General features: G+C 35.2%; 1 protein-coding gene across 1 annotated transcript in view; it reads left to right on the top strand.

Annotated features, from left to right (window-relative positions):
- Positions 1 to 25,394, top strand: part of PLCB1 (phospholipase C beta 1) — a 628,464-nt gene that overhangs the window by 329,512 nt on the left and 273,558 nt on the right. Inside the window, exons 7-8 of the mRNA XM_069065428.1 lie at positions 1,635 to 1,735; positions 3,431 to 3,597. Of these exons, the coding sequence (XP_068921529.1) occupies positions 1,635 to 1,735; positions 3,431 to 3,597 (268 nt within the window). The remainder of the gene's footprint in view (positions 1 to 1,634; positions 1,736 to 3,430; positions 3,598 to 25,394) is intronic.

Here is a 25,394-nt window from a genome sequence, read left to right as displayed (position 1 = left end):
ATGAAGAAAATGAAGCAAACAAGGTTAAATGACTTGGCTAAGGTCACACAGCTAGTGTCTGAGGCTAGATTTGAACTCAGATCTTCCTGACTCCAGGCTCTCATATATCACCCCTTGTAACTTAATGAGAAAATGGAGGTAAAATGTCATCATCTCTCTTCTCTGTTCTACTTTACTTTCAAAGCTCCCTCACATCACCTCTCTTTCTATTCTCCTTTCTACTAGTCTATGGTGAAAAGATAACATTGTACCAGCTCCTCATCTACACCCTTGATCTCACCTTCTCTCCCTTCTTCAATCAGATTATTGCCTGCACACACACCATCTGTATCATTGTCATCATTACCATCATCAGTGACTTGCCTTTGTCTCCTTCTCTGTCTATGTCTCTCTTTAGTCTTTTCCAGTCTATTAGCTTCATCTACAAACATGCTCCATCTCCTCCATCCTTTAAAAACCCTCACTTGATTGACAAAAGAGTATACAAGAAATAAGTTTTGCCCATAAAAGAAAGCCTTGCCAGATATACAATTGAATGAGCAAGATAGCTCTAGAAAAACATTGAATAAAATATGTACTTCATTCAGTCATGCCAAGAGAAAAAGAAAGATGAGAAATTATATTATCTATCTATATAGCAATTTCTGAATCAATTATATAAATGATTTATAAATGAGGATTTCATGATGCAATCAGATGGAAAAAATTATTAAGTGTAAGAAGTAAAAGGTGAGGATCTCAAGTGTATATTCTACATATCCTTGGTTTAAATTCTTGGTTTCATTATTTCAAAATTGGTCCTCAGTTACCTGAGACATAATGGTCCTTAGTACATGTCCCTTCTTTGTGGCTTCTCATGTGGTTGAATACAATTCTTCAGACTTTTCTATAGAAAAAAAAAATGTTGTCTTATTCCCTATGATACCACCTGGATAAAAAATGGTTTCTAAATATTTCATTAATTAAGAAAGATCTACTCATTGACACTGAACTAGGCATTCTGTTATCACTTTCCAGGCAACGTGTTAAGAACTACTTTATGATAATTTTTTAGGCATTTCTAAAATAATGCATATTTTTAAACTGAAATGAATATCAGGGGGAAGAATTCTCTCTTCCCAATTAGACTGGCTTGAAAATGAAAATAAACATAACACACGTACCTGAAACAGGAAAGGCCATGAAAAAAATTCCCTTCCTATTAACAAAGGCTTGCATGTCTGCTTCCGGTTTTCGTGGCAACACAGAAAAACAGTGAAATAAATTATGAAAACTGTTTCCTACATTAGCTACTTATTTCCTAAACAATTAAGGTCAGAAGTATTCAATGACACAGTATTTTCTTATTTATAGAACTTATCTGACAACTCATCAAACAATACCTGTTATGAGCTTGACAAATTTTATGTACACTGAAATTTTAGTATTTTTTTTCAGATTGCTATTCATGTGTCTACTGTACCCTTCAGCTCTTTGGTGAACATATTTTATTCATTCAGTGCTAACAAGGGAGAATCTTACTCTTGCTAATGTACAAGACACAGTAAATGGTTTGTTCCACAGACATGTTCATCATATTTACCCTGATTTTAAAAAGATTTCTTGTTCTGATTTTTCTTTTTTTTCTTTCTCAGAATGATTCAATACCTCAAGAGGACTTCACTCCAGAAGTATACAGAGTTTTCTTAAACAATCTTTGCCCTCGACCTGAAATTGATAACATCTTTTCTGAATTGTAAGGGATTCTTTTTAAATTTGCTTTTCCCCCTCATTTAATAATGCTATGTTGGGTATCTGAGTTTAGGAAAATCACACAGCTATGAGAATAGATTAATCTGCATTAATTAATCACATCTTGTCCCATAGGAATATCTATTAGTTTAAATGGGCAGGGGTTTGCTACCTGACATTCATTACTAGGTATAAGTGGTATATTCTATTCATGTAACTCTTTATGGTTTTGACATCATGGACAGAAAGGAGATGTGATGCCAGAAAAATAATGGTGAGTTGATGGACACATGAATATTGGTCTCATCTAAGTCACTAATCATCAATATGACCTAGCCTAAACATTAATTTCCTCATCTATAAAATGAGAGGATTAAACTACATAATGTTAAGACTACTTGTAGCTATTCAGTTATATGAGTCTACTTCTAGAAAGAGACAAAGATTGACTGTGCTCTTAGTAAACTGTGCCTTTTTATGGGAAATTGGGGTTTGCCCATATTTCTGATATAGGAGAAATTGAGGCTCATTGGAGAATGTTCTAGGACATGAATTTCAATTTTCCAGGTGCCTTGTATCTGACTGGTCATTCCACACAGATACTTCCCTCTTCCCAGTTCCCTGTCTAAAGAAAGTACCATAGATAGGCATCAGACCCATCCCTTAGCCCTGCTTTAAGTTCTAGATCATTATTCAAAGAGCAGCAAACTTTATCTTGGTGAAACTGTGAACAAATAAAATTTGTGTAGATAGCATCTATTAAGATCATAGACATTTTCCATTCTTTATTATATCAGTAGCAAGCCTGCCTATTGGTTTTAATGAGAAAATATATGAGAAAAGCAACTTCTGTAAAAGTAGGAAAATAGCAATTTTATATTTTGTATGATATTAAAGTCTACATAATGAATTAATTGATAGAAAGAATAACTGTGTCTTCACAAAGGAAAGGTATTTGGTCCTTATGATTATGATATTATATACTTGGATCACCTGATGTGTTATTTTTGCTATTTCTTACCATCAAATATTAAATGAGTGCCTATATGGTATATTATTGAATTAGGCCCTGTGATATTAAGAGGATTATTTACAGCAGATACAATCTCTTTCCTTAAGGAGATGATGATCTTCATATTCAGGAAGTAGAGGGTTTTAGATATGTGTTGATGTTTATAATTCTCCTTGTAAGAAGAAGAAAAACATGACAAAATTTGCTCACTTTTTCAGTTGCCATAAATAGACACATCCTTTTGGAAATAAGCTGGATATGGGAAGCTGGTGAGTCAGCCAGAACTTAAAGTGCCCTGTGTAAACCATACCAATGCTTCTATTTCCCCCTTAAAGGAATATTTCCTTTTGGATATATGGCAGTATGAACTCATAGGCATTTTTTGCTCTCTTGCCAATGGTTGCTATTTTTCCTAGGCATGCCAATTCAGTGGTAATTACTTTAGAAGATGTTTACAATGCACAATTATACTTTGAAGCCTCAACAAAACCTAGTTGGGGCAATGTGAATGTTTTGGTTTTTTACAAGAGCACTTTGATCTTACAAGGCCTTGATCGATTTTCTCTATGATATAATCTAAATAGTTCCTGGTACTCATAGGGTACTTAATAAATTTTGGTTGATTGATTAAATATGACTTACAGAAAAACAATGTTATTTCTTTTTTTTCCTTTTACCCATTTTTAGTGGTGCAAAGAGTAGACCATATCTTACAGTTGATCAAATGATGGAGTTTATCAATTTAAAGCAACGAGATCCTCGGCTCAATGAAATCCTTTATCCACCCTTAAAGCAGGAACAAGTCCAAGTGCTGATTGAGAAGTATGAACCTAACAATTCTTTAGCAAAAAAAGGTCAGTAGAATTTCCTTCACACATTTTCCAGTCCCTTATTTGAAACTGGGAACAAATTATTTTGTAATCACTTCAAATACTATGTGAGATCGCAGTCCCATGACTAGTGGACTGTCTTCAGATCTCTCAAATATTAGGTCTGAGATACTTATTCCTCTGCTTTACTTCTTTTTTGTCATTAGGGATTGTTAATAGTGCTTCTGCTATGAAAAAAAATTCCATATGTCAAGTACTTGGAAATAATTCTTTGCCCTTAGTTAGGACACTTAATAAAATGCCAAAAGTCGTACGTACTGAATAATAGGTAATGGAATTTAGTGACAGGTGGTAAGCCATGGTGATAAAACATAATTCTTTTACTCTTAGATTTAATTAGTCACTGGGTGCTTGCTGTTACTGTGAGAAAATTTACTCTTGAACATCTTAAAGTTTTTTTTTTCTCTGTTTTTTCCCACTCTGCTCTAACTTTTTTGGTTAGCTTTGGTTTCAGAAACAGTATGAAGTTTTAATTCATATCACACTGGGTCTACAAATAGCAACTCAATTCAATACTATTTTTTCCATTATTCACATTCCCTAATGGATTCATTCTCATATGGTTATACCTTTGCACCCCTAAACTATTTAGAATTCCCTAAAACATTATATTGTGATAAAGTTAATTTTGATTCCAGGATGGGAATTTTGGTGACTACCACAAAGACTGATATCAGAGAAGTGATTCTTTGCTGCCTGGAAATGACTCTAGTGCAAGAATTTTTGTTTCCTCTAAAAGTATTGCTATAATAAGATTATCAAAATATAATTGCAGGAAATCATCACTTAAATGTCATAGTATACTGATTGTAGAAAATCTCAAAAAGCTTCTCTCCCCCTCAAAGTTCTATTTAATTGAGCCAGAAGTCTGATCAGTAAGAAAATTGGGATGTTATTGCAAAATAAATATTCTTTAATTGAAAACTTTATTTTTTAGTTTTGATAATAGTGTGTTTGAAAAATTTTAGAATGGTTCCATTATCAAAATCATAATGTTTACTAAGTAGCTTGGTTGAATTTCAAAACATCATAATTCTGTGATTTTATTGGTGTGAATAATTTTCTATTGATGTAGATTAAAATCCTTCAATCCCTTAGATCATAGTCCTTGTAAATTCCTATAACCAAAATTTAATCTGATGACCAAACAGTAAATTTCAAATAATAAGCTTTTCTGAATTTACCTAAGCTGGTTATTAGGTGACAGATATACATCACTTGAGTCACTAGTAGGGTTTTTTTTTTTTGTTTTTTTTTTTTTTTGAGATTTCTACAATGCTTTTTTTTTTTTATTTTTGGTGAAGAAGACAACTGGTATGTTGCTGTTGTTCAGTCATTTTAGTTGTGTCCAAATCTTTGTGACCCCCTTTGGGAAAGACACTTGGTAAGGATACTGGAGTGGTTTGCCATTTCCATCTCCAGCTCATTTGTTGGAGGTGTCTGAGTCTGGATTTAAACTCAGGAAAAGGAATCTTCCTTACACAAAGCCCAGCACTCTATCCAATCTGGCGCCTAGCTGCCCAGATGCACTGGTATAGTGAGGTCAAATGAATTATCAAGCTTAAAAAGCAAGATGATCAGAGAGAAAGTGAACTTTACTCACTGTTTCCTAATTTGGTAACTGTCTAATACAAATAATTATTGGGTTGGTTTTGACCTTCATAATCAAGTTTGGATTATGAAATATGCTTATGTTATGATCCTTCTTGCATTTTTCTACTTTCTCAAATTAAAACAGCAATATTGTGAAAAAAATCTTAAAATTATATAATAGTGGTTTCAGTTGCCTTTTGCAACTTACTAGCTAAATGACCATGGGTAATTCATTTAATCTCTTTGTAACCCAGACTCCTGATCTGTAAAATGGGATTAATACTACTTACCTTGCAGGTGTTGTAAGCATCAAATGAGATAATATGTGTAAATTTGTTTGCAACCATAAAGCTAAACATAAAAGTAAGCCATTGTTATGATTATGATTATTATCATTATTGTTGTTTTGTTGATTTTTGTCTGACATTCTGCTCATGAATACAGTTCAGAATTTGGAAGGTCCCTATCATTGCACAGGAAGACATTTTCTTGAATATCCTTATACCAAAAGCTTTCTCTAATGCTTCATTGTGAATTGAAGGAGACTCTGGGTTATTGAAGCTTAAATCAACACAGTGCAGTTTATAGTAAGTCTGAGTATGCTACAAAGATGCATAGTATGGATCTGGCAGTTAACTGAATGTTGTTTTAACTAGAATAAATACCCAAGTAAAATTCAGAGAGGATACTCATCAGAATGTATACACCCAGGTGGAGAACTTTTTTCAGCCTCCACAATTCAAGAACTGGGAGTAGGCATAGGCTTCTGATTTGTTTCAGGGGAAGAGGTACCCAAATCTATGAAATCATAGGTTTGTATGATTAGGAAATTGAAGGAACCTTAAAGGTCTTTTACTCCAATCCAGTCATTTTGCAAATGAAAACAAACAAACAAACTAGGCAAAGAGAACTGAATTTACTTGCCAGAGGTCACTAGGACAAGTAGCAGAAATGAATTTTGAATTCATATCTTCAGTTTACAAATCCAGTACTCTATTTCCTTATGCTGTACTCAAAAATCTTTCAAACCTTCAGTGATGTTTTTTTCCTTCAAATTTTGGTATTTTTCAAGTTTTAAAAGGTTCTTCTTTCTGAGTTGATCAAAACACATTATGTTTACAGAAAGAAGGTAGTTGCATGTTATTGGTTATAAAGTTGTCTAAAGAATAATGCTTTCAACTCATTTACATAGTACCTTTAAAAAATATTGCACATACATTGCTTCAATCGAGCCTTACAAAAATAGTATGGGGGAGGTAAGGCAGTTATCATCCCTATTTCTCAGATAATATAATTTTCATGATAATGATGAGGAAGAATGACAGATTTCCTCAGTGCACATGATAAATAGGTTAAAAACTTACAGAAGTAAATTTGTTTTGGAAGGAACAAAAATACAAATTCAAAACACAATACTAAAGGATGCCAGCAAATATATGCTACTGAATGTGTTGAGTGTAACTGGAAGTGGTTTATCTATAGAGCTTATAAAACATCTAAGATTCAAGAATAGAATTGAAAGGCACAAAAAACATGAACTCTACCAACAATATCTTGACAAGTAAAGCATCAGACTAATGACCAAGTCATGTGGATTTATTTACAAAAATCGAAGAGATTATGATAGCTATTCAGGATCAGGTCATTGCCACTAGAAGTTCCAGAAAGATTATTCACAAAAGCCCAGACATATTGATTGGTAAAGACTGTGTAATAAAATAGTGGAAGCTGTGCATCATCACTGCAGGTTACAAAAATTTGGCATCTTTGTTGTTGTTGTTCAAATGTTTTAGTCATGTCTGACTCTGCGTGAGTCAGACCCATTAGGGTTTTGTTTTTGCTTCAGATTTTTTTTAACAAAGATACTTTGGGTGGTTTGTCATTTCTTTCTCCAGCTCATTTTATAGATAAGGAAATTGAGGTCAACAGGTTCAAGTGACTTGCCAAAGATCATGTAGTTGGGAAGTGTCTGAGGTCAGATTTGAACTCAGGAAAATGAATCTTCCTGACTCCAGGCCCAGTGCTCTATGCACTGTCACCTAGCTGCCCCAATTGAGCATCTTCTAGATACTGAAAATGATTGATTATGTGACTAGAATTCAAGGGGGTAGGGAAGGGATCAAGCATTTATTAAGAACCACTATGCCAAACTCTTTACAAATATTATTTCATTTGATTATCACAATATCTTTGTGCAGTTGGGGCTATTATTATACCCATTTTACAGTTAATGAAACAGGAAGTCAGAGGTTAAATGATTTGTCCAGGTTTATACAGCCAGTGAATAACTGAGGCTAGATTTGAATGCAGGTTTTCTGACTCCAGACTCAGTTCTCTATACACTGCAACACCTAGTTTCTCACAGTTCTTATAAACTAACAAGACATGCATAAACTTCAAAATATTCTGTTGATTTTAACAAGTAAACTGTGCTGGGACTGAAGAATCATTAAAAGAGAACTTTTAAAAACATTTTAGACATAACACTGATTTATAAAATTTTGGAATAATGTGTTTAACCAATTTGACTCTATGAAATATTCTTAATTTCTCAAATACACAGAATGAAAAACTTTCAAAATGTTTAAAAAAACCCCCACAACAGATTAAATACAGATCATGTGGAAATAGGATGAATTATCCATCATCTCATGGCAGCATGAAGTAAATGCTACTTGGAATCAGGAAGACCTATGTTCATATCTCACCTCAAATATTTATTTGCTGTGTGGCCTTGGGCAAGTCACTTAAACTATCTCATGATTAATTTGTTCATCTACAAAATGTTTATGATAATTGTATCTATAATAATCTATGTGAATTACTAGGGGCAAGTACTAATTTTAGTATTGTTTTATTTTCTTTGGCAATGGGTTTAAATGTTTCTTCATATTGACACTAGACTGATTCAGTATTTATGTCTTTGGTGAGATGAAACCTAACGGATCAGTTTTCTCCATTGCTTTTTGTTAGTTCTCAGTTAGTTGAGTACTAGGTTTAATCCTATACATGTTTCATTAAAGTCTCTATTGGGTTTTTAATTCTGAGGTTTTTAACAATAGAAATTTCTCCAAGGAAACAAGAAAAAGTTATAGCTCTGAAAGAGCTTACATTATTGACTATTAAAGTTATTACAGTGCCTGTTGGCATAAGGAAGTTAATGCTTCAAGAACAATTCAAATGTGTACTGAAACAGAATCATCCACACCAAAGAGTGAAAATATTGGTGAATACAGGAAAATAAATCTAAAATAAAAACACCAAGAACTGACAAACTACTGATACAAAACAATGAATTAACAGAAAACAAGAAATGACCTTCAGAGAAACCTAGAAGCTGAAAGGTTTGTTATTGATTCCTCTGTGTAATGCTGTTTGATTCAATAAGTCAAAAGGATAGCAAGATGACTAAGCAAAAAAAGTTGTTAACTATTGTTATGAAGGAAAAATTTTTTACTATGGACAAGAAAATAAAAAGATTGGAATACCAAAGAGTTTAAAATGGTAATTTCTATTGATGAAATTCACTTTTTCATTCAAAGTTAAAAACCTTTGGATGAAGATTCCAGATGAACCTATTAAGATCTAGGCATCCTAATTAGACTGTAAAATGTACACACACACACACACACACACACACACACACACACACACACACACACACACACTTGTTTTTTAACTTCAGTGAACTTTGAATTCTTGTTCCCATTGAAGGAAAGATTAAGTTTGATAAATAGACTAATATACTGATAAGAAAAATTGTTCCAGGATTATAGAAATTTCTAAATGGAGATGGAGTATACACTATGCTACAAGCTATGAAAAGTTAGTGAATTTAACCAATAGATGGAACTAAACAAGCTTCAGTGACCTGGAAACTCTCCTGAGTTAAACCTCATTTAAAACTGATCAGCTATAATTAAGACTAGAATTAGAAAAAAAAAATGGATTGTTGAGAAAAAGAATGCTTAACAGTGAATGGAATATGTAGTTCCATAATGAACAATTGAATATGTGTCAAATTCTTGTGAACTCAGTGCTGAATCATTTAAAATGATATTGCAGCAAAAGAATGACATTCCATATTAAAGTTTCCTAAAGTTGTAAGTAGGGGTTATTTTGTAAGTCAGGTATCTCTACAAAAACAGAATATTGGGGCGGCCAGGTAGCACAGCGAGTAAGAACACTGGCTCCAGTGTTGGGATGACCTGGGGATCGAATCCGGGCTCCGACACTTAGCACCTCCCCCAGAAACACCTGGCCTTGTAACCTTGAGCAAGCTACTTAACCCCAATTGCTTAGGTGCAGCCAGGTGGCCCAGCAAGTAAGAGCACCTGGCTCGAGTGTTGGGATGACCTAGGGATCAAATCTAGGCTCTGACACTTAGCACCCACCCAGAAACACCTGGCCTTGTAACCTTGAGCAAGCTACTTAACCCCAATTGCTTAGGTGCAGCCAGGTGGCCCAGCAAGTAAGAGCACCTGGCTCGAGTGTTGGGATGACCTAGGGATCAAATCTAGGCTCTGACACTTAGCACCCACCCAGAAACACCTGGCTGTGTAACCTTGAGCAAGTTACTTAACCCCTATTGCTTAAAAAAATATCTTAAAACTGAGCCAATACTTTAGATTTTTTTCTCTTTGTCTCAATTAATTTATATAATGTATTTTAAGAAATTGGGAGGATCAAATTAGATAATATATGTAGATATATAGATTAGATAGATTATATATATATAACTATTTAAAGCACTTTGTAAATTTTAAAGAGATATATTAATGTTAGTCATCATTATTATCAGTAGTAACATCTGTCATCCCCACGGTCTCCCCATTCCCCACATTCTCTACTATGGAATTATCCCAAAGATGGTTTCAGGGAGTTTATATCCCAAGTCTCTTATTTAATTACAAAAAAGAAGTATTTTTTCACTTATAATATAGTTCAGAGAATATTAAATATTAAAGATTAATAAAATACTAATATGGGAATATGTTTTCCATGATTTTATATGTATAATGGTTATCATATTGCTTGCGTTTTCTATGGAGTAGAGACTGGAAGGAGGAATTTGGACCTAAAAAAATTTATATTAATGTCAAAATTTTTTTTAAAAGAATGATAGCAGGATAGTAGCTTATTGTTGTAATGAACATGCTGTCCTTTTCTTCAAGTAAATGTTTTTCCAGAGATTTATCAATTGACCACAGACACTCCAATTGTGTTGTTTCTGTGTAGTCTGATATGAAATGGCTGCCTTAGTGTCACAATAACAGTTTAAAGCTTTCCACAGAGAATACCTTCCTCCATGTAATTCAGTTTATTTTTTAAACTTAAAAAAGCACATCTAGTAAATGGCATGATTCAGGCAGGCTCCATTTTCTTTTCTTTTTTTGACACATTTGCATTATACATCTTAAAAAAAAAAATGAAGCCAAGAGTCAGCACTGATTTCTGTGTCTTTAAAATCACACAACACAGATCTCAAGGTTTTGAGATTGATATCTCTGGAATAGAAGTGGTTTTATAAATTGAACTCTCCAGAAGAAAGGTACTAAGTAATTCTAACGTAATAAATGCAATTGGTATATAGTGGAAGCAGCAGTAACTGCATCCATTCCTTGAAGATTTAATCAATAACACAGCATCTGAGGGCAAAATTTGGCTCAAGTAAACTGTTAAATTAAAGGAAAACTTTATTATACCTTACTCATTGATGGGCAGCCTGGAGGTAGTTGATAGAGTTTTGGCTTGTTGTCAGGAAGACTTGTGTTCAGATCTTCCTTCTGTCAGTAGCTACATGACTGAAAACTGATTGCTCATTCTCTCTGAGGTACAATTTCCTTATCTATAAAATGAGAGTAGGGATACCACCTTTCACACAGCGTTATTTCGAGGCATTCAAACAAGATGATATTCTGGCTTGTTGGTTACTATTCATATTTTTAATACTTTTTGATTGTGATTCAGGAATCTTATGACACTGCAAGACTCCAAGGCAGCAGGTCCTGCTTATTACATTATCTTAATCAAAGACATTTCCTATGATCCTGTAATTACTTTATAGAGAATATCATGCCATGTTAAAGTTTGATACTAAGTCATGAGCTAGGAAACCTTGTGCAGCATTTTCTCAATAGCTACTGCATTTAGAATTTTGAAGCCAAAGAATAAAATAAACCTGAAAATTGACAACATACTTCTAGAAGTTTTAAATGAATACATTTGTGCCCAGGCATAAGCAAGCCTTTTGGTTAGCAAGAGTCCTTAGCTTAAAAAGCATTAGATCAATGGAAATATGTAAATAGGGCATGTGTTACTGAGTTTTTGTTCAGTTTTTCTTCTGAAAAGTGATGTAACTATCATTCTAAAGTATAAATTCTAGATGACTATTTGTAGTGATTATAGTTGAGTTCTTGAACTAAGGAAAATATGGAGAAAAAAAGACAAAAGTTGTCTTATTGCCAAATTTTAGGTTTGGAACGAACTCAATGACAGCTATGTGGTACAGTGGATAAAATACAGATCTGCAAGCTGAAAGGCCTAAATACAAATCCTTCTTCAGATACTTACTAGCTCTTTAACCCTGATCAAGTGTCTTAATTGCTGTCTGCCTCAGTTTCTTCATATGTAAAATTAGTATAATAATAGCACATACTTTACAGGATTGTAGGTCCTTCAAAGCAATAGGTTTAAATAAATTGAGATATCATCTGGCCATGCTGCTTTTGGACTTTTCTGACTTCTCTGCTATGCCCCTGAGTCTGGTGCTCTCCAATTTTCAGCATCCTCTAGTGTGATTTCTTTCCCCATTAGATTGTAAACTCCTTGAAAGCAGGGACTGTTTTTCTTATTTTTGTGATTTTATATTCTCAGAGTTTAGCAAATTGCCTGGCACATAGTAGGCACTTAATGTTTATTGACTGTTGACTCTTATGGCAAGTACTTTGCAAATCTTAAAGTGCCATATAAATGTTAGTGTCGGGAAAAATAATCTCCTTTGCAATCAACCAACAAGCATTTATTAAATGATTATTATTTGACACGCATTGTGCTAAGTATTTGGGATACAGAAAAAGGTAAAGCCAAATACTGGGTAAGTAGTTTGATAGGTTAGCATTTGCTTAAAGCCCTTCAATAAAAAGAGCCTTACTACCTTTCCCCATAGCCTACTCCACTTAGGAGTAGCTTTTAATTGTTATGCAGTTTTTTTTTCTTACCTGAATTTGTTTCTGCAACTTCCAGGTCATGTGTCCAATATAAATAATCTAAAATACTCAGTATGTGCTTTACCATGCCTTGCACAGAGTTGTTTTTTTAAATCATTCTCAAAAATGGACATGTGTCATAGTGATTCAGAGTGAATTTGGCACATTGACAATAATTATGCTAGTAAGGAGTCAAAGAGTCTGGATTGCGTTGCAGGAAATTGCAAAGTTCCTTTGATGATCATGGAAACAAAAGCCCATTTTTTTTTTCGATACAAATATTATACTGGAGGTGTTATGTGACTGTAAGTGAAGAACACTGGAGAGTATCAGAAAAATTGTAAATGAGCATCACTCAGGGGGCATAGTTACTAGGAGAAAGCTGCACCATATACAACAAGAACCTCTGAAGAAGAACCAGAGCAAGTAGTGTCATCGGGGAAATGTGTACTAAACAAGAAGAAGGGATAGTTCTTAGTAAGGTTGAGGAGTCATGGTAGATAACTTGTGTATGCTCTAATGATATCCTCGGAATTTCAGGGCAAAGCAAGGAATGCCCCTCACTTAATGGGCTGATTTCTTTGGTGAACTCATGAGAGGACACCAATAGGAATCATCTGGGGATGGGTAGGTGTAGTGGATGTGGATGGGATTAGATCTCCTGCATCATTGGAGGGAACATTTATATCACTGTGATAATGGATCCATTTGAGCGTTTAAGTTTAACTCTGAGGATCATGAATGTAGATGCATGGTTTGATGGAGAAGACTTAAAGACTTGTGTTCATCATAATCCTTGCCTTAGAAGTGTAGTTAAGAAACATATGAATGGGTACTGGTTATGCCCCAACCTAGAGAAATCCAACTCTCTAACAAAGGGGTGGGGAGTTGGGATCACAGGTCTGTTCTAGGACTTTCCCACACTTCTCTGTGACTCTTAGAGCTGTCTCATTCTCTCACAATGTGAACAAAGGGACATAAGGAAATGCAAAGGACAGGACTTAACTGTAAGTGTTTAAAAGAAATATGATCAGATTAGTCAGATGTGGTCTTTAACAAAAATAAAAGAACACTCTTGGAAGTAGATGACAGTCTCACTCATCTGACAGAAGTTAGAAGAAGATAAGGAACGTGATTTCCTTAATGTCTATTTTTTTCTTTAGTGCTCTTAACTACTTGAGAGAGTACTTTAAAACCTTGCTACAACCTTTACAATTTTGTTGGTCGACTTGGCAAGAACAATCAGATTCTTTACCTTAGACTCAAAAAGTCTACTGTCACATACTTCTTCCCCATCCCTTGAACTAACTCCCCCATTGGTTTTGCCAGCTAACCTCACCCATCAATCTACTCTTATCAATTTTCTTTACTCACCAATTTATTCCACTTCTCTCCTTTTACTTGTCTTGCCTTGCCAACTACTTTCTCCTTTTCCTTAAATTCTTACTGTTTTTTTTTTTCTTTTCAGGTGTTTATGCCTTAATTTCTATCAATTCTCCTGAATTCTACTCATTCTTCTTTAACCATCTTGAATGAAACACTCTTTCTGAAATTAATAATCAATAAGCCTTGTCCAGGTGCTCAGAATTGAAGCGGTTTTATATCTTGAATGAGTTCTAAATGAGATAAAACTTATAAAGTACTTAGCACAGCACCTGATGCAAAGAAGGTACTGAATAAGCACTGCAAAAATAAATCTAGATGTCTTAGAGATTATCTAGTCCATCCCTTGTCATCTTGTGAATTTTTGTTGTTGTTTTTGTGGTTCTGTCATTTCATTTCTGTCATGTTGAACTCCTCTTGACCCTATTTGGTTGTTTTTTTTTTTTTTTTTGCCAAAGATACTCGAGTGGTTTGTCATTTCCTTCTCCAGCTCATTTTATAGATAAAGAAACTGAGACCAACAGAGTTAAGTGACTTTCCTAAAGTCACACAGCTAGTAAATGTCTGAGACCAGATTTGAACTCAAAAAGATGAATCTTCCTGACTCTAGGCCCAGCACTCTGTCTACTGTGCCATACTTGTGAATATTGAAATTCAAAAAGGTGATAATCTTAGAGTTGAAGAAAGGAAAAGAAAGCAAAGGAAGGAAGGAAGGGAAAAAGTAAAGAAGGAAAGAAAAACAGAAAAAAAGGAAGGAAAGAAACAAGAAAGGAAGGAAAGAAGGAAGGAAGTACTCATTTATTAAAGTATATACTATATGCCAGGTACTGTGTCAAAGCATATGAGATTGTGATGATTTGATCAAGGTCACGCAATAAAGGCTAGAATATTGGTCTTCCATTTGTCAAATCAGAGCTAGTACAACAACAACATTATTTTAAACCACCTATACTGCTTATAAGTTAGCCATAGAAACCTGAGTAAAGATCATAACATTTAACACTTACTTAGAAATCTAATATTTGTAAAATCTTTTATATGAATTATTTCATTCGATCCTCACAACATCCTTGGAAGATATGTGCTATTCTTATCCCCATTTTATAGATAAAGAAATTGAGGCAGATAGGGTTTATGAGGCTTAATTACCTCAGGCAAGATTAGTACTCAGATTTTCTTGACTCCAAGACCAGTGCTGTATCTACTACTCTATCAAATTGTATTCTAGCTACAGAGATGAAAAAGAGAATTATTTAAAATCTGTTTTAGGTCTCCATAACAGAGTTAACCTATTTAGTTATTTTTGTATAAGTGATTAGAAAAAGATGACAGTTTTCAGAGCAAAAGGCAATGGGAAGGAATAAAGAAAATTCATAAAAGATGAGTTTGCTTCCAAAAGTCAAATGGAAACCATATGACAAAAGTCACTTCCTTTCATTCCATAATTAAATTACTATATAGAAAAATCAGTTAAAAAGCCATTTCTAGTATTTTATTGATTAAGATTCCATTTAAATTCCACCTATTGACTTATTAGTCTCTAGACAAGGTCACAAAAGTGCAACATTTGGACCCTATCTCTCTACTTCAATCTTGCACAATTCTCCTTTTCTTTTTCCTATTCCCCAAAGTATTTGTGAATGACTAGGAAAAAATGAAAATCATTCTCTGTCACAGAAGTTGTAGAGCCATCCAGCTTTCCTGAATTGTGCCTATCAGTTTGTAGGTCTGCTTGGCAATTCCCCATTGTCCTTGTTCTCCTCTATTTCTTTTCCTCATCCACAGACAAAGCAGGCAGTGTTTGAGTGGGGGAAAAGGACTGAGTCTTGATGAGCAGGCAAGCTGCCTGTGGAGGGGTCCTGGTCCTGTTCTATATAGAGACCTTTCAGTGAACCCAAGGACTGTCTTGCATTGGTTTTCCAGCCCTGGTCTCAAAAAATATAACCACCATTCAGAGCTGAAGTTTCTTTTGTTTAGGAAATGCCTAGCAAAGGGGAAAAAATCACTTGTTTTGTAATTGAGAGAAATTCATAATGGGGGAAACTGGGAAGAAAAGTTGAAATTAAAGGTCAGTTAGTAGGAAGGACTAAAAATAAGAAATGCCGATGGTAATCTAGGTTATCTTTCTTCAGGTATGACTGCTGCCTTACTGATTTAATTTCATAGACTGGGCCTACCTTCTGGTGATTGGCTCTCTAAAACATAGGGTCAAGCTGTTGTTAGTAGATATGTTTCTCCCATCCTATTAAATTGGATAATGAGATTTTTTAATGATTGTTAACAGCTTTATTGATACTAAAAGCATTATAGAAGTGTGCAACTGAATTTCACTGGGGAGGGGAAAAAAAAGAAGAGTAGATTTGTTTTCAGAATCAGGTACCATATGAGAGACAAAATGCATTGTTCTTAGCTATTCTAACAGCTTCCTTTTCTTAAAATTCTGGCGTGGTCTTTCTCCCTTGGACTACCCAAACACAGTAGAGCAAGGGATGGGACTAAATGAGAAGTCAGAGATTTTTCATCCCTCCTATCCTGAAGCAAATAGCAGTGCCTTGTAGGAGAAACAAATATACATCCCCTAATTTTCCTGGAACTCAGGTTGCTGACCACCTTCTGACTTTCTGTTTATTTTCCAATAACAATTAAAAGGTTCAAATTGCAAATGGTCTCTCTACACCTAAAATGGAGCCATGGTCAGGACATCGATGAATTTCCTATAGAGGCCCAGGGAAATGGTAGACATTGGATTACATGTAACTTGAGAGAAGAAATCCTGAAAGCAGCCTTTGCTAGACTTAATGTTTCAACTTTATTCACAATATTAAAATAGAGAATTTTCAAGTTTGAGTGTTTTAGATCTAACTTCCTAAAGGGATATTTCTTTTACCAATAGTATTCATTGAGGAGGAGGAAGTAGACTAGCATGGCTCTCCTAGCCAGATGACTTAAGCCATGTCGTACGGTCGAAGAGTAGAGAAAGAAGGGAGCTGGGTAAGAGATCTGGACCTTGTAAACCTTTCTATACTGTGGCTATGAGTTGCTTGAACAAAAGAGAACTATGGTAAATGAGGAGTGTGTGTTAGTCAGCTCCCAAGGTGTCTTTGTTATGGTCAATAAGACTAATACCTTCTTTCATTGTTTTCTATTTCTCTTTTTGTATTTGTTCAAGGACTCACAAGTCTGCATCTTAAGGATTTTTTATGGTAGATGAAATAAAGGATATCCTATGTCTTATATTTATATATAAAATGTTTGCTTAGGACTTGGATATTCTTTCACCCACATTTGGGGAAATATAAACAAGGGCTATAGAGAAGTTTTATTTTGAATATTTCTCTAAAGTAAATGTCTGGGATAGGAGAAATGAGCCAAAGAAAGAAAATGTTTCTGGTTCTGCCAATCCCCCATCCCTTCCACCCCCATTGGAATTAGTCTGTGTGAGCCTAGTGTCCTTGGTAGGCCCTGGGCCATGAACCATTTTATTTACTTATTTAGATTGAGAAATGATTTCCTTCTTATGCCTTACCACTGTATGTAAAAGAAATTGGGCAAAGGAGTGTGTTTAGGGGTGAAGATTTTGCTAGAATCAATGTGTGAACAAAACCCAATATTTATCAATTGCATTTTTAACACTTTGTTCTCTATAGTAAGTGCTATATAAGACTATAGAAAGTATCATAAAATTGTAATATTGCAGAAAGATGTTGGACAGTTGCAGGGCACCTGGTGTTCTTAGAAGACAGAAAGACCCCAGAACAGCAGGGATTAGGTAGAGGTTACTTCATGACATAATCTAGTGTTATATGCAAATTCATCATTTACCAGACTCAGATGGGGTAAAAAGGATCCTAGTCTTTCCCTGAGAGGAAAATTAATCCTATAGAATGCAGAGACTATTCCCAAAAATGTGTGTAGCCCACATGTAACAAGAATAGACAGTCCATCCCGACTGAAGACCAAAAGGGCAAAGTCTTGACTATCTGATTACTCTACCAAGATTCCATAGCAAAATGAAAGAGAAGTGAATTCTTTCATTCATTATTGAAATAAAGTTGGGTTTGCTTTGGCTATCCATCGTTCAGGTAACATTTACTAAGTACCTGTATCAGTATCAGCTATGATGCTAAGTACTGGGGTTAGGAAGGCAAAGATAAAACAGTTCTTTCCCTTGGAGAGCTTATAGTCTTATAGTTATATATCAGAGAAAACAGCACATTGTGTGTGTATGCCAAATAAATACAAATCAGTTGCAGAGGGGGGTGAAGGCATTAGAGTCAGGGAAATCAGGAAAGATTGCATATTGGCACTTAAGCTGAATTTGAAGGAAACCAGGAAATATAAGAAGGGGATTCCACACATGGGTAATGTTAATTAAATGTATGAAGATGGGGATGGATTACCATGTATGAAGAACAATAGGAAAGCCAGTGTGCTTGGACCATAGATTATATGAAGTGGAGAAATATATAATAAGTCTAGAAAGGTAAGTTGGGACCAGGGTGTAATGAACTTTACATGTCAAATAACAGAGTTTATAACTGGGTATAGAGGTAATATAGTCATGGGTTTATTGAGTAGGGAAATGATATGGTCAGACCTATGCTTTAGTAAAATCAGTCTTGCAACTATATGGAAGATGATTGGAGAGGGAGAAGTTTAAGGTAACTGAATAATAAAAAAAAAAGATATTAGGTCACATTGATAAAGCACCTTACATATTGAAATATAGACCTAGGTCAAATAATAGAAAGAGGAGATGGATAATGTGAGAGATGTTACAGATATCAAGATATGGTATTATAACAAGTCTGGATGTAGGTGGAAAGAGAAAGGCAGGTGTCTGTACAATGAGGTTTTCGAGGCAGGTACCTGGGGAGAATAGTTGCACAATTGATGGAAAAAGAGAAGTTGAATAGAGGAGCTAAAATGAATAGGAAGATGATGAATTAGGTATTGGATATATTGAACTTGTAACTTCAGTGGAATATTCAGGTAGTAGTTAGAAACAGAACTAATCAGAGATAGAATTTTAGGCTAGAAATATAGATTTGAAAGTCATCTGGGAAGCAGTGATAAGCAAAGCTGGGAGAATGAAAGAGATTAACAATGCAAAAACTTGAAAATGAAATTGTTGTTGTTCAGTCATTTCATTCATGTCCAACTCCTCATGACCCCATTTAGGGTTTTCTTTTTTTTTTTTTGTAATTTTTTTTTTATTTTAAACTTAAATACCAAATAAGAAAAGAAAAAATAAATAAATACTAAAACTAAAATAATACAAAATAAGGAAAAAAGCATTGTCATGTGCACAGCAGAGCATGAAAGAAAATTCAAAATGTACAGCAACAAATTTCCATTTCAAGAAAGCCTATATAATAAATGTCATGCATTGTATTGAAAGATGCCCATCTTTTCTTTGCTTCCTTGTAAGTTTTCTTTTGTTTTCTGCTGTGCATTTTTTACTTTGCTCTTCCCCCCCAAGAAGGTTACAATTACGTGTCTCTGTGTGTGTATATATATGTGTGCATATATGTATATGCATCTATATGCGCATATGTCAACACATATACATGCATGTACATATATGCATGTGTGTATGCATGAACATATACATGTATACACTTAAACATGCATATACTTAGTGATAACCATAGTCATACATAGACAAATACATCCATATGCATATATGTAAGATTGTAGTATACTTATTTATCCTCTCTTTCTCTGAGGGTAGATAACTTCCTCATTCATAAGTCTGAATTTTTCCAGATTTTTCTAATTCTACCAACTCATCATTTCATACACCACAGCAATATCCCCACATTATACTGTCTACCTATTTTAAATAGTCCAAAACAACATTGATAAATATGATGGACATATTGTGTAATTTTCCTTTTGTTATCTTATGATAAAATCTATTTCAACCTTAACTTTGAGAACTGTTCCTTTTCACCTAACAAATTCTACTACTGGTCTTTATTTTATATTTGTGCATAACTCTTATTTCCTATCCCTTCTGACTCTTCTACTTTATTTCTACCCATTACCTTGCCCTCCTATTACTTAACTTACCCCTCCTCCAAGGACCCCTCCCTTATCCTCCCATTCCATCTAAACACCCTTCTACACCCCTCCCTTAGCCTATTGCCTCTAAAGGTCCTTCTCTTGTCTTCCTCCTCCCTGTCCCCTTAGTGCTTTATTTCTAAATTTAGAAGACTTTTATACTTTGCTAGATATATATGTATTGTTCCCTCTTGGACCCATTCCCAATAAAAGTAGGTCTCCAGAACTATCAGCCCTCCTCCCCCATCTGATTCCTCTGTGGCAGCTCATCTTCTCTCATCTCACTTGTATAAGATAATTACTCTTTTTAGCTGTTCCTAAATGGTTTTAATTTTAAAAATCTTATCATACATCATACATCACATCATTTACTTTAAAATCATATCACATCATAAAATCACATCAGTTCTCCCCCAGTCTTTCTTTTGAGCTATCCAATTACTAATAACAGCCTTAGACATACAGTTCAATTTTACATACATAAAAGGTAAACTGTCTGCCCTTATTGAATCCCTTGTAATTAATCTTTGGCATGTACTTTATTTTTCTCTTGCCTCTTGTATGTCAAATCTCCTATTAAGTTCAGGTTGTTTTTTTTTTTTTTTAACAAAATCCTTAATGTCTGAAAATTTAGTAAATATTCATTTTTTTTTTCATTCAGGATTATGCTTAGCTTTGCTGGGTGTGATATTTTTGGCCAGAAACCCAGTTATTTTGCTCTTCATATTCCAAGACCTGTGGTCTTTTATTGCCACCACTGCTAGGTCTTGTGTGATTCTAATTGTGGCTTTTCCATATTTAAATTTTTTTCTTCTTGTTGCTCATAATATTTTATCCTTGAGCTGGGGGTTTTGAATTTGACTGTGGTATTCCTTTGGGTTTTCCTTGTAGGATCTCTTTCAGGTGGCAAGGGGTAATTTTTTTTCTGTTTCTACTTTCCCCTCTTGTTCTAATGTTTCAGGACAATTTTCTTAAATTGTGTTTTGTTTAATTGTATCAAAATTCTTTTTTATTTTGATCATAGCTTTCAGGTAGTCCAGTTATTCTTATGTTTTCTCTTCTTAATCTCTTCTCCAGATCAGTTTCTCTTAAGAAATATTTTACATTCTCTTCTATTTTTTCATTCTTTATAATTTGTTTTATTTCTTGATCGCTTATAAATTTGCTGACTTCCCCTTGTCCAATTCTGATTTTCAAGAAGTTGTTTTCTTCCTTAAGATCTGGATTTCCCTTTCTAGTTAGTTGACTTTCTTTTTATAATCTTCTTGTTTTTCTTGGATTGTTCTTTTTTTTAAGTTTTACCTCAGTCTCTCTCATTTGATTTTTAAAGTCTTTTTAAAGTTCTTCTACGAATTATTTTTGGTCAGGTGACCATTTGATGTTACTCTTTGGAATAGAAGAGGGTTTCTTTGCTTTATCATCCTCCTCTGAAGACAAATGCTGGCCTTCTCTATTCCCAAAGTAATTGTCTATGGTTGCATTCTTTCTCCTTTGCTAGTTCATTTTTTTTTCCTTTAATTTGTAACAGCTTAGTTTTTGTAATTACCGCCAGCACTGGGCTGTGACGAATGGTGCTTCTGGCCTGAGATCCTCCTTCAGTTCTCCCCTCTGGGTGAAACAGAAACCAAGACTTCCAGGCTCCTGTAAGTGCCCATATCCAGTGGCATCCCATCCCCACTGCTTCAGCACTCAAAGTGTGTGTTGGTTCATTCTTGCCCCAGTTGGCTGCATCTCCACAGCACAGCTGAGTCTGGCATTCATTGTTAGTAGAGATTCCCTCGATCTTCCCCCACTCAGATGGCCAACTCTCCCCACTCCTGGGGGTAAAAAGTCCCTCCACTGAGACTGAGGCAGCCTCCCAACCCAGGTAACCCCAGGGCTTGCCACTTATTGTTTAAGTAGTCCTAGGCTGGTGGTGTTTACTCTTCACAGGGACCAGTACTGGGATTGTTCAGGTCTTCTCTAATTGTCCCAGGAGGATTGCTTCTGCCCCTACTCTTATTTATTTTTAGCACTCTTTGTTTGCCCTGAGATGCTGCTATTATCTCATTTGTGGGGGGAACCTGGAGAGCTTGGAATTTTCGGACCTCCTCTGTCATCTTCCCAGAATCCTCTTCCTATCTGGGGTTTTCTTGGCCAAAATACTGGAGTGGTTTGCCATTTCCTTTTCCAACTGATTTTATAGATGAAGAAATTGAGGCAAACAGGGTTAAATGACTTGCCCTGGGTCATAGACCTTGTAAGTATCTGAGACTGAATTTGAACTAAGGAACAAGAGTCTTCCTAACTCCAAGCCCAGCACTCTATCCGCTGCACCACCTAGCTACCACCTCAGAATGAAGAACCCCCAGCATAAAAAAATCAGATTGATGCATGTCTAAATGAAAGTAGGAGCTTAGCAGAGTGCTTGACACACCATTGATACTTAATATATGTCCATTAACTGACTGACAGGAGGAGAGATCTGAAGCAACATAGAAGAGGGTAGAGAAGTCAGAGAACCAAGAGAATGCAGTGCAGTAGAATAAAGGGGAAGAAAAATTTCAAGAAGAGTCTGGTTATTTTCAGAAATGACAAAATTTTCAGAGAAATCAGAGACCTGGAACTGGGAAAAGGGTATAGGATTTGATAACTATGTAGTCCTACATGACCTTCAAGAGTCTCTAACAAAGAAGTTCAGAAGAAAGTCAGATTTTAAGGGATTAGGTGTAAGCAACTAGGTGGCTCAGTGGATAGAGGGCCAGACCTGGAGTCAGGAAGACCTCAGTTCAAATCCATTCTCAGAAACTTGCTAGCTGTCTTACCTTGTTTGAACAAGTCATTTAACTCTGTTTGCCCTAATTTTCTCATTTGTAAAATCAGTAACAGAAGGAAATGACAAACAACTCCACTATCTTTGCCAAGGAAACCCCAAATGGGGTCACAAAGAGTCAGACATGACTGAAAAACTACTGAACTACTATGTTTAATGAGGATGTAGTATGTGCAATAGTTTAACAGTGAAGGGAAAAGGGAAAGAGGACAAGAGAACTTTAGGGAACTTTTGTTTTTAATCAACTGGTAAAAAAATTAATATAGTGGGAAATGAATGGCAAGCAGATTAATAGAACAATCAGTGCAATCAAAAGGGGGCAGGATTAATCAAGGAAGGCTTTTGGGAAAAGCATTGAAACAGCCAGTAGAAATCAGATTATGTGTATACTGATTCTATTCTCATCATCCAAAAGCATCATGGAACACTTGTATTTACATGGTTTGTGCAAAGCAGTTTGGACAAGGTCCCTGTTCTCTAACATGACAAAACACTAATGTAAAGGTACATGGAGAGGGCATATAGACTACAGAAGGAAAATAAAAGGAAGAAATTCATAAACAACTATATAAAGTTTATACATTATATATTCACAGAGTAAACACAATCTGGGGCCAGAGGACAAATCATTAAACATAAGTATAGAATCAAAGGATTTAAAGCTGAAGGAAATTTAGAGATAATTTAGTCCAGTGGTTCTCAAAATATGATCTGAATACCCCTGGCAGTCCCTGAAACACTTTCAGGAGATCCACAAGGTCAAAACTTTGACATAATAATACTAATAATTTCTAATAGGAAATAGCTATAGCCCCTATTTTAAAAAGTTTAGGGGGCAGGAGTAATCATTAATTTTTAAGAGGATAAAAGTGTCCCAAGTCTAAAAAGTTGAGAACTGCTCATGTGTCCAACCACTTCATTTTATAGATCAGAAACTGGATGACCAAACAAATTATGTGACTTAAATTATGTAAGTAGCAGATATATAGCTAGGATTTGAGTACAGGTCTTCAGATTCCAAACCCAGTATCCTTGGCACTAGTCTACACTGTTTCTAAAGTTTCACTTCTAGAGAACACAGGGTCAGGGAAATTGTAGTGTAGAGGAAAGAGTTCCAGATTTGGAGTCAGAAGACCTGGTTCTATATTCTGGCTTTAACATTTGTGTCCTATGTGAGCATGTATGATCAAGTTGCTTAACTTTGGTCTTCGTTTGTCATCTCCAAATGAGGAGATTCGACTAGAGATTATTTTTCATGTCTTCCTGAAATGAAGCATTTTCCTGATATTCCCATTTTCTGATATTCACCTGTCCCAAAATACCTTCAATTTTTTTCAATGCTTTATTAATTTCTGATTTACATCATTCGTTTCCACCAGATTTTGAGTTGCAAATTTTCTCCCCGTTTTTCCCCTACCAACTGCCCCAAAATAACAGTCCCACAGGATATCCCCTCCTCCAATCTGCTCTCTCCCATATTTTCTCCCATACCCCTTTCGACTTTTCCAGTGGATCTCTATGCCTCAGTGCCTGTATATCTTATTTGCCAAATACATGTAAGATGGTATTAATAATAGTATATATATATACACACACACATATATATATATATAGATTTGAATATTTGATTTTAAACTTTCAATTAAAACTTAAATTAAAACTTTCAATTCCAGATTCATTCCCTTCCTTCCTTGTCACCCACCCTTACTGGGAAGATAAGCAGTTCAGTATAGGTTGTACATGTGTAGCTAATGCAAAACAATAGCATAGTAGATCTATTGTAAAAGACTTACTGTATTTCCTTCCCTCCTATCCCACCTCCCACTTGTTCTATTCACTACTTTGATCCCATCCCTTTTAAAAAGTGGGTGCTTCCAACTTCCCTCCCCCCAAGCCTGCCCTCCCTTCCATCATCCCTCCTCTCATCTCTTTCTCCCCCTACTCTCCTGGAGGGTGAGATAACCTATTTAGTGTGCATTTCATTCCCTCCTCAAGCAAAATTCAATGGGAGTATGGTTGACCCATTCCCTTTTGCCTTCCTATTCTTCCCCTCCATTGTAACCATTTTCCCTTGCCTCTTCTGTGTGAGATAGTTTACCCCAATCTGTCTCTCCCCATCTCCTCTCATTATATTCCTCTCACCTCTTAATTTCACCTTTTAAGTATCATCCCTTCCTGTTAAATTGGTCCTGTGTCCTCTATCTATGTATACCTGTAAACGTATATACACACATTCACATATGTATTCATATGCCCATATACCCTCATATAGAGACATATATATTTCTAATCCCTTCAACTACTGAGAAAAGTTTCATAAGTTACAATTATTGTTTTTCCATGTAGGAATGTTAATAGTTCAACTTTGAACTTCCTTATGAATATAACTTCCTTATGCTTTCTTTTCCCTGTTTACCTTCATGCTTCTCTTGCTTCTTGTATCTGGACATCAAATTTTCTATTCAACTCTGGCTTTTTCAGCAAGAATTCTTGGAAGTCCTCTATTCCATTAAATGACCATATTTTCCCCTGAAACATGATACTCAGTTTTGCTGGGTAGGTGACTCTTGGTTTTAATCCCAGCTCCTTTGACCTCTGGAATATCATATTCCAAGCCCTTCGATCCCTCAGTGTAGAAGCTGTCAGATCCTGGGTTATCCTGATTTTGTTTCCACAATATTCAAATTGTTTCTTCCTGG

Source organism: Petaurus breviceps, unplaced genomic scaffold (assembly GCF_028583685.1).
Source record: "Petaurus breviceps papuanus isolate PSGF00001 unplaced genomic scaffold, PetGlider_PUasm1.0 90686, whole genome shotgun sequence".
In the NCBI taxonomy this organism is placed as follows: Eukaryota; Metazoa; Chordata; class Mammalia; order Diprotodontia; family Petauridae; genus Petaurus; species Petaurus breviceps.
This window is presented reverse-complemented; position numbering and strand designations above follow the sequence as displayed.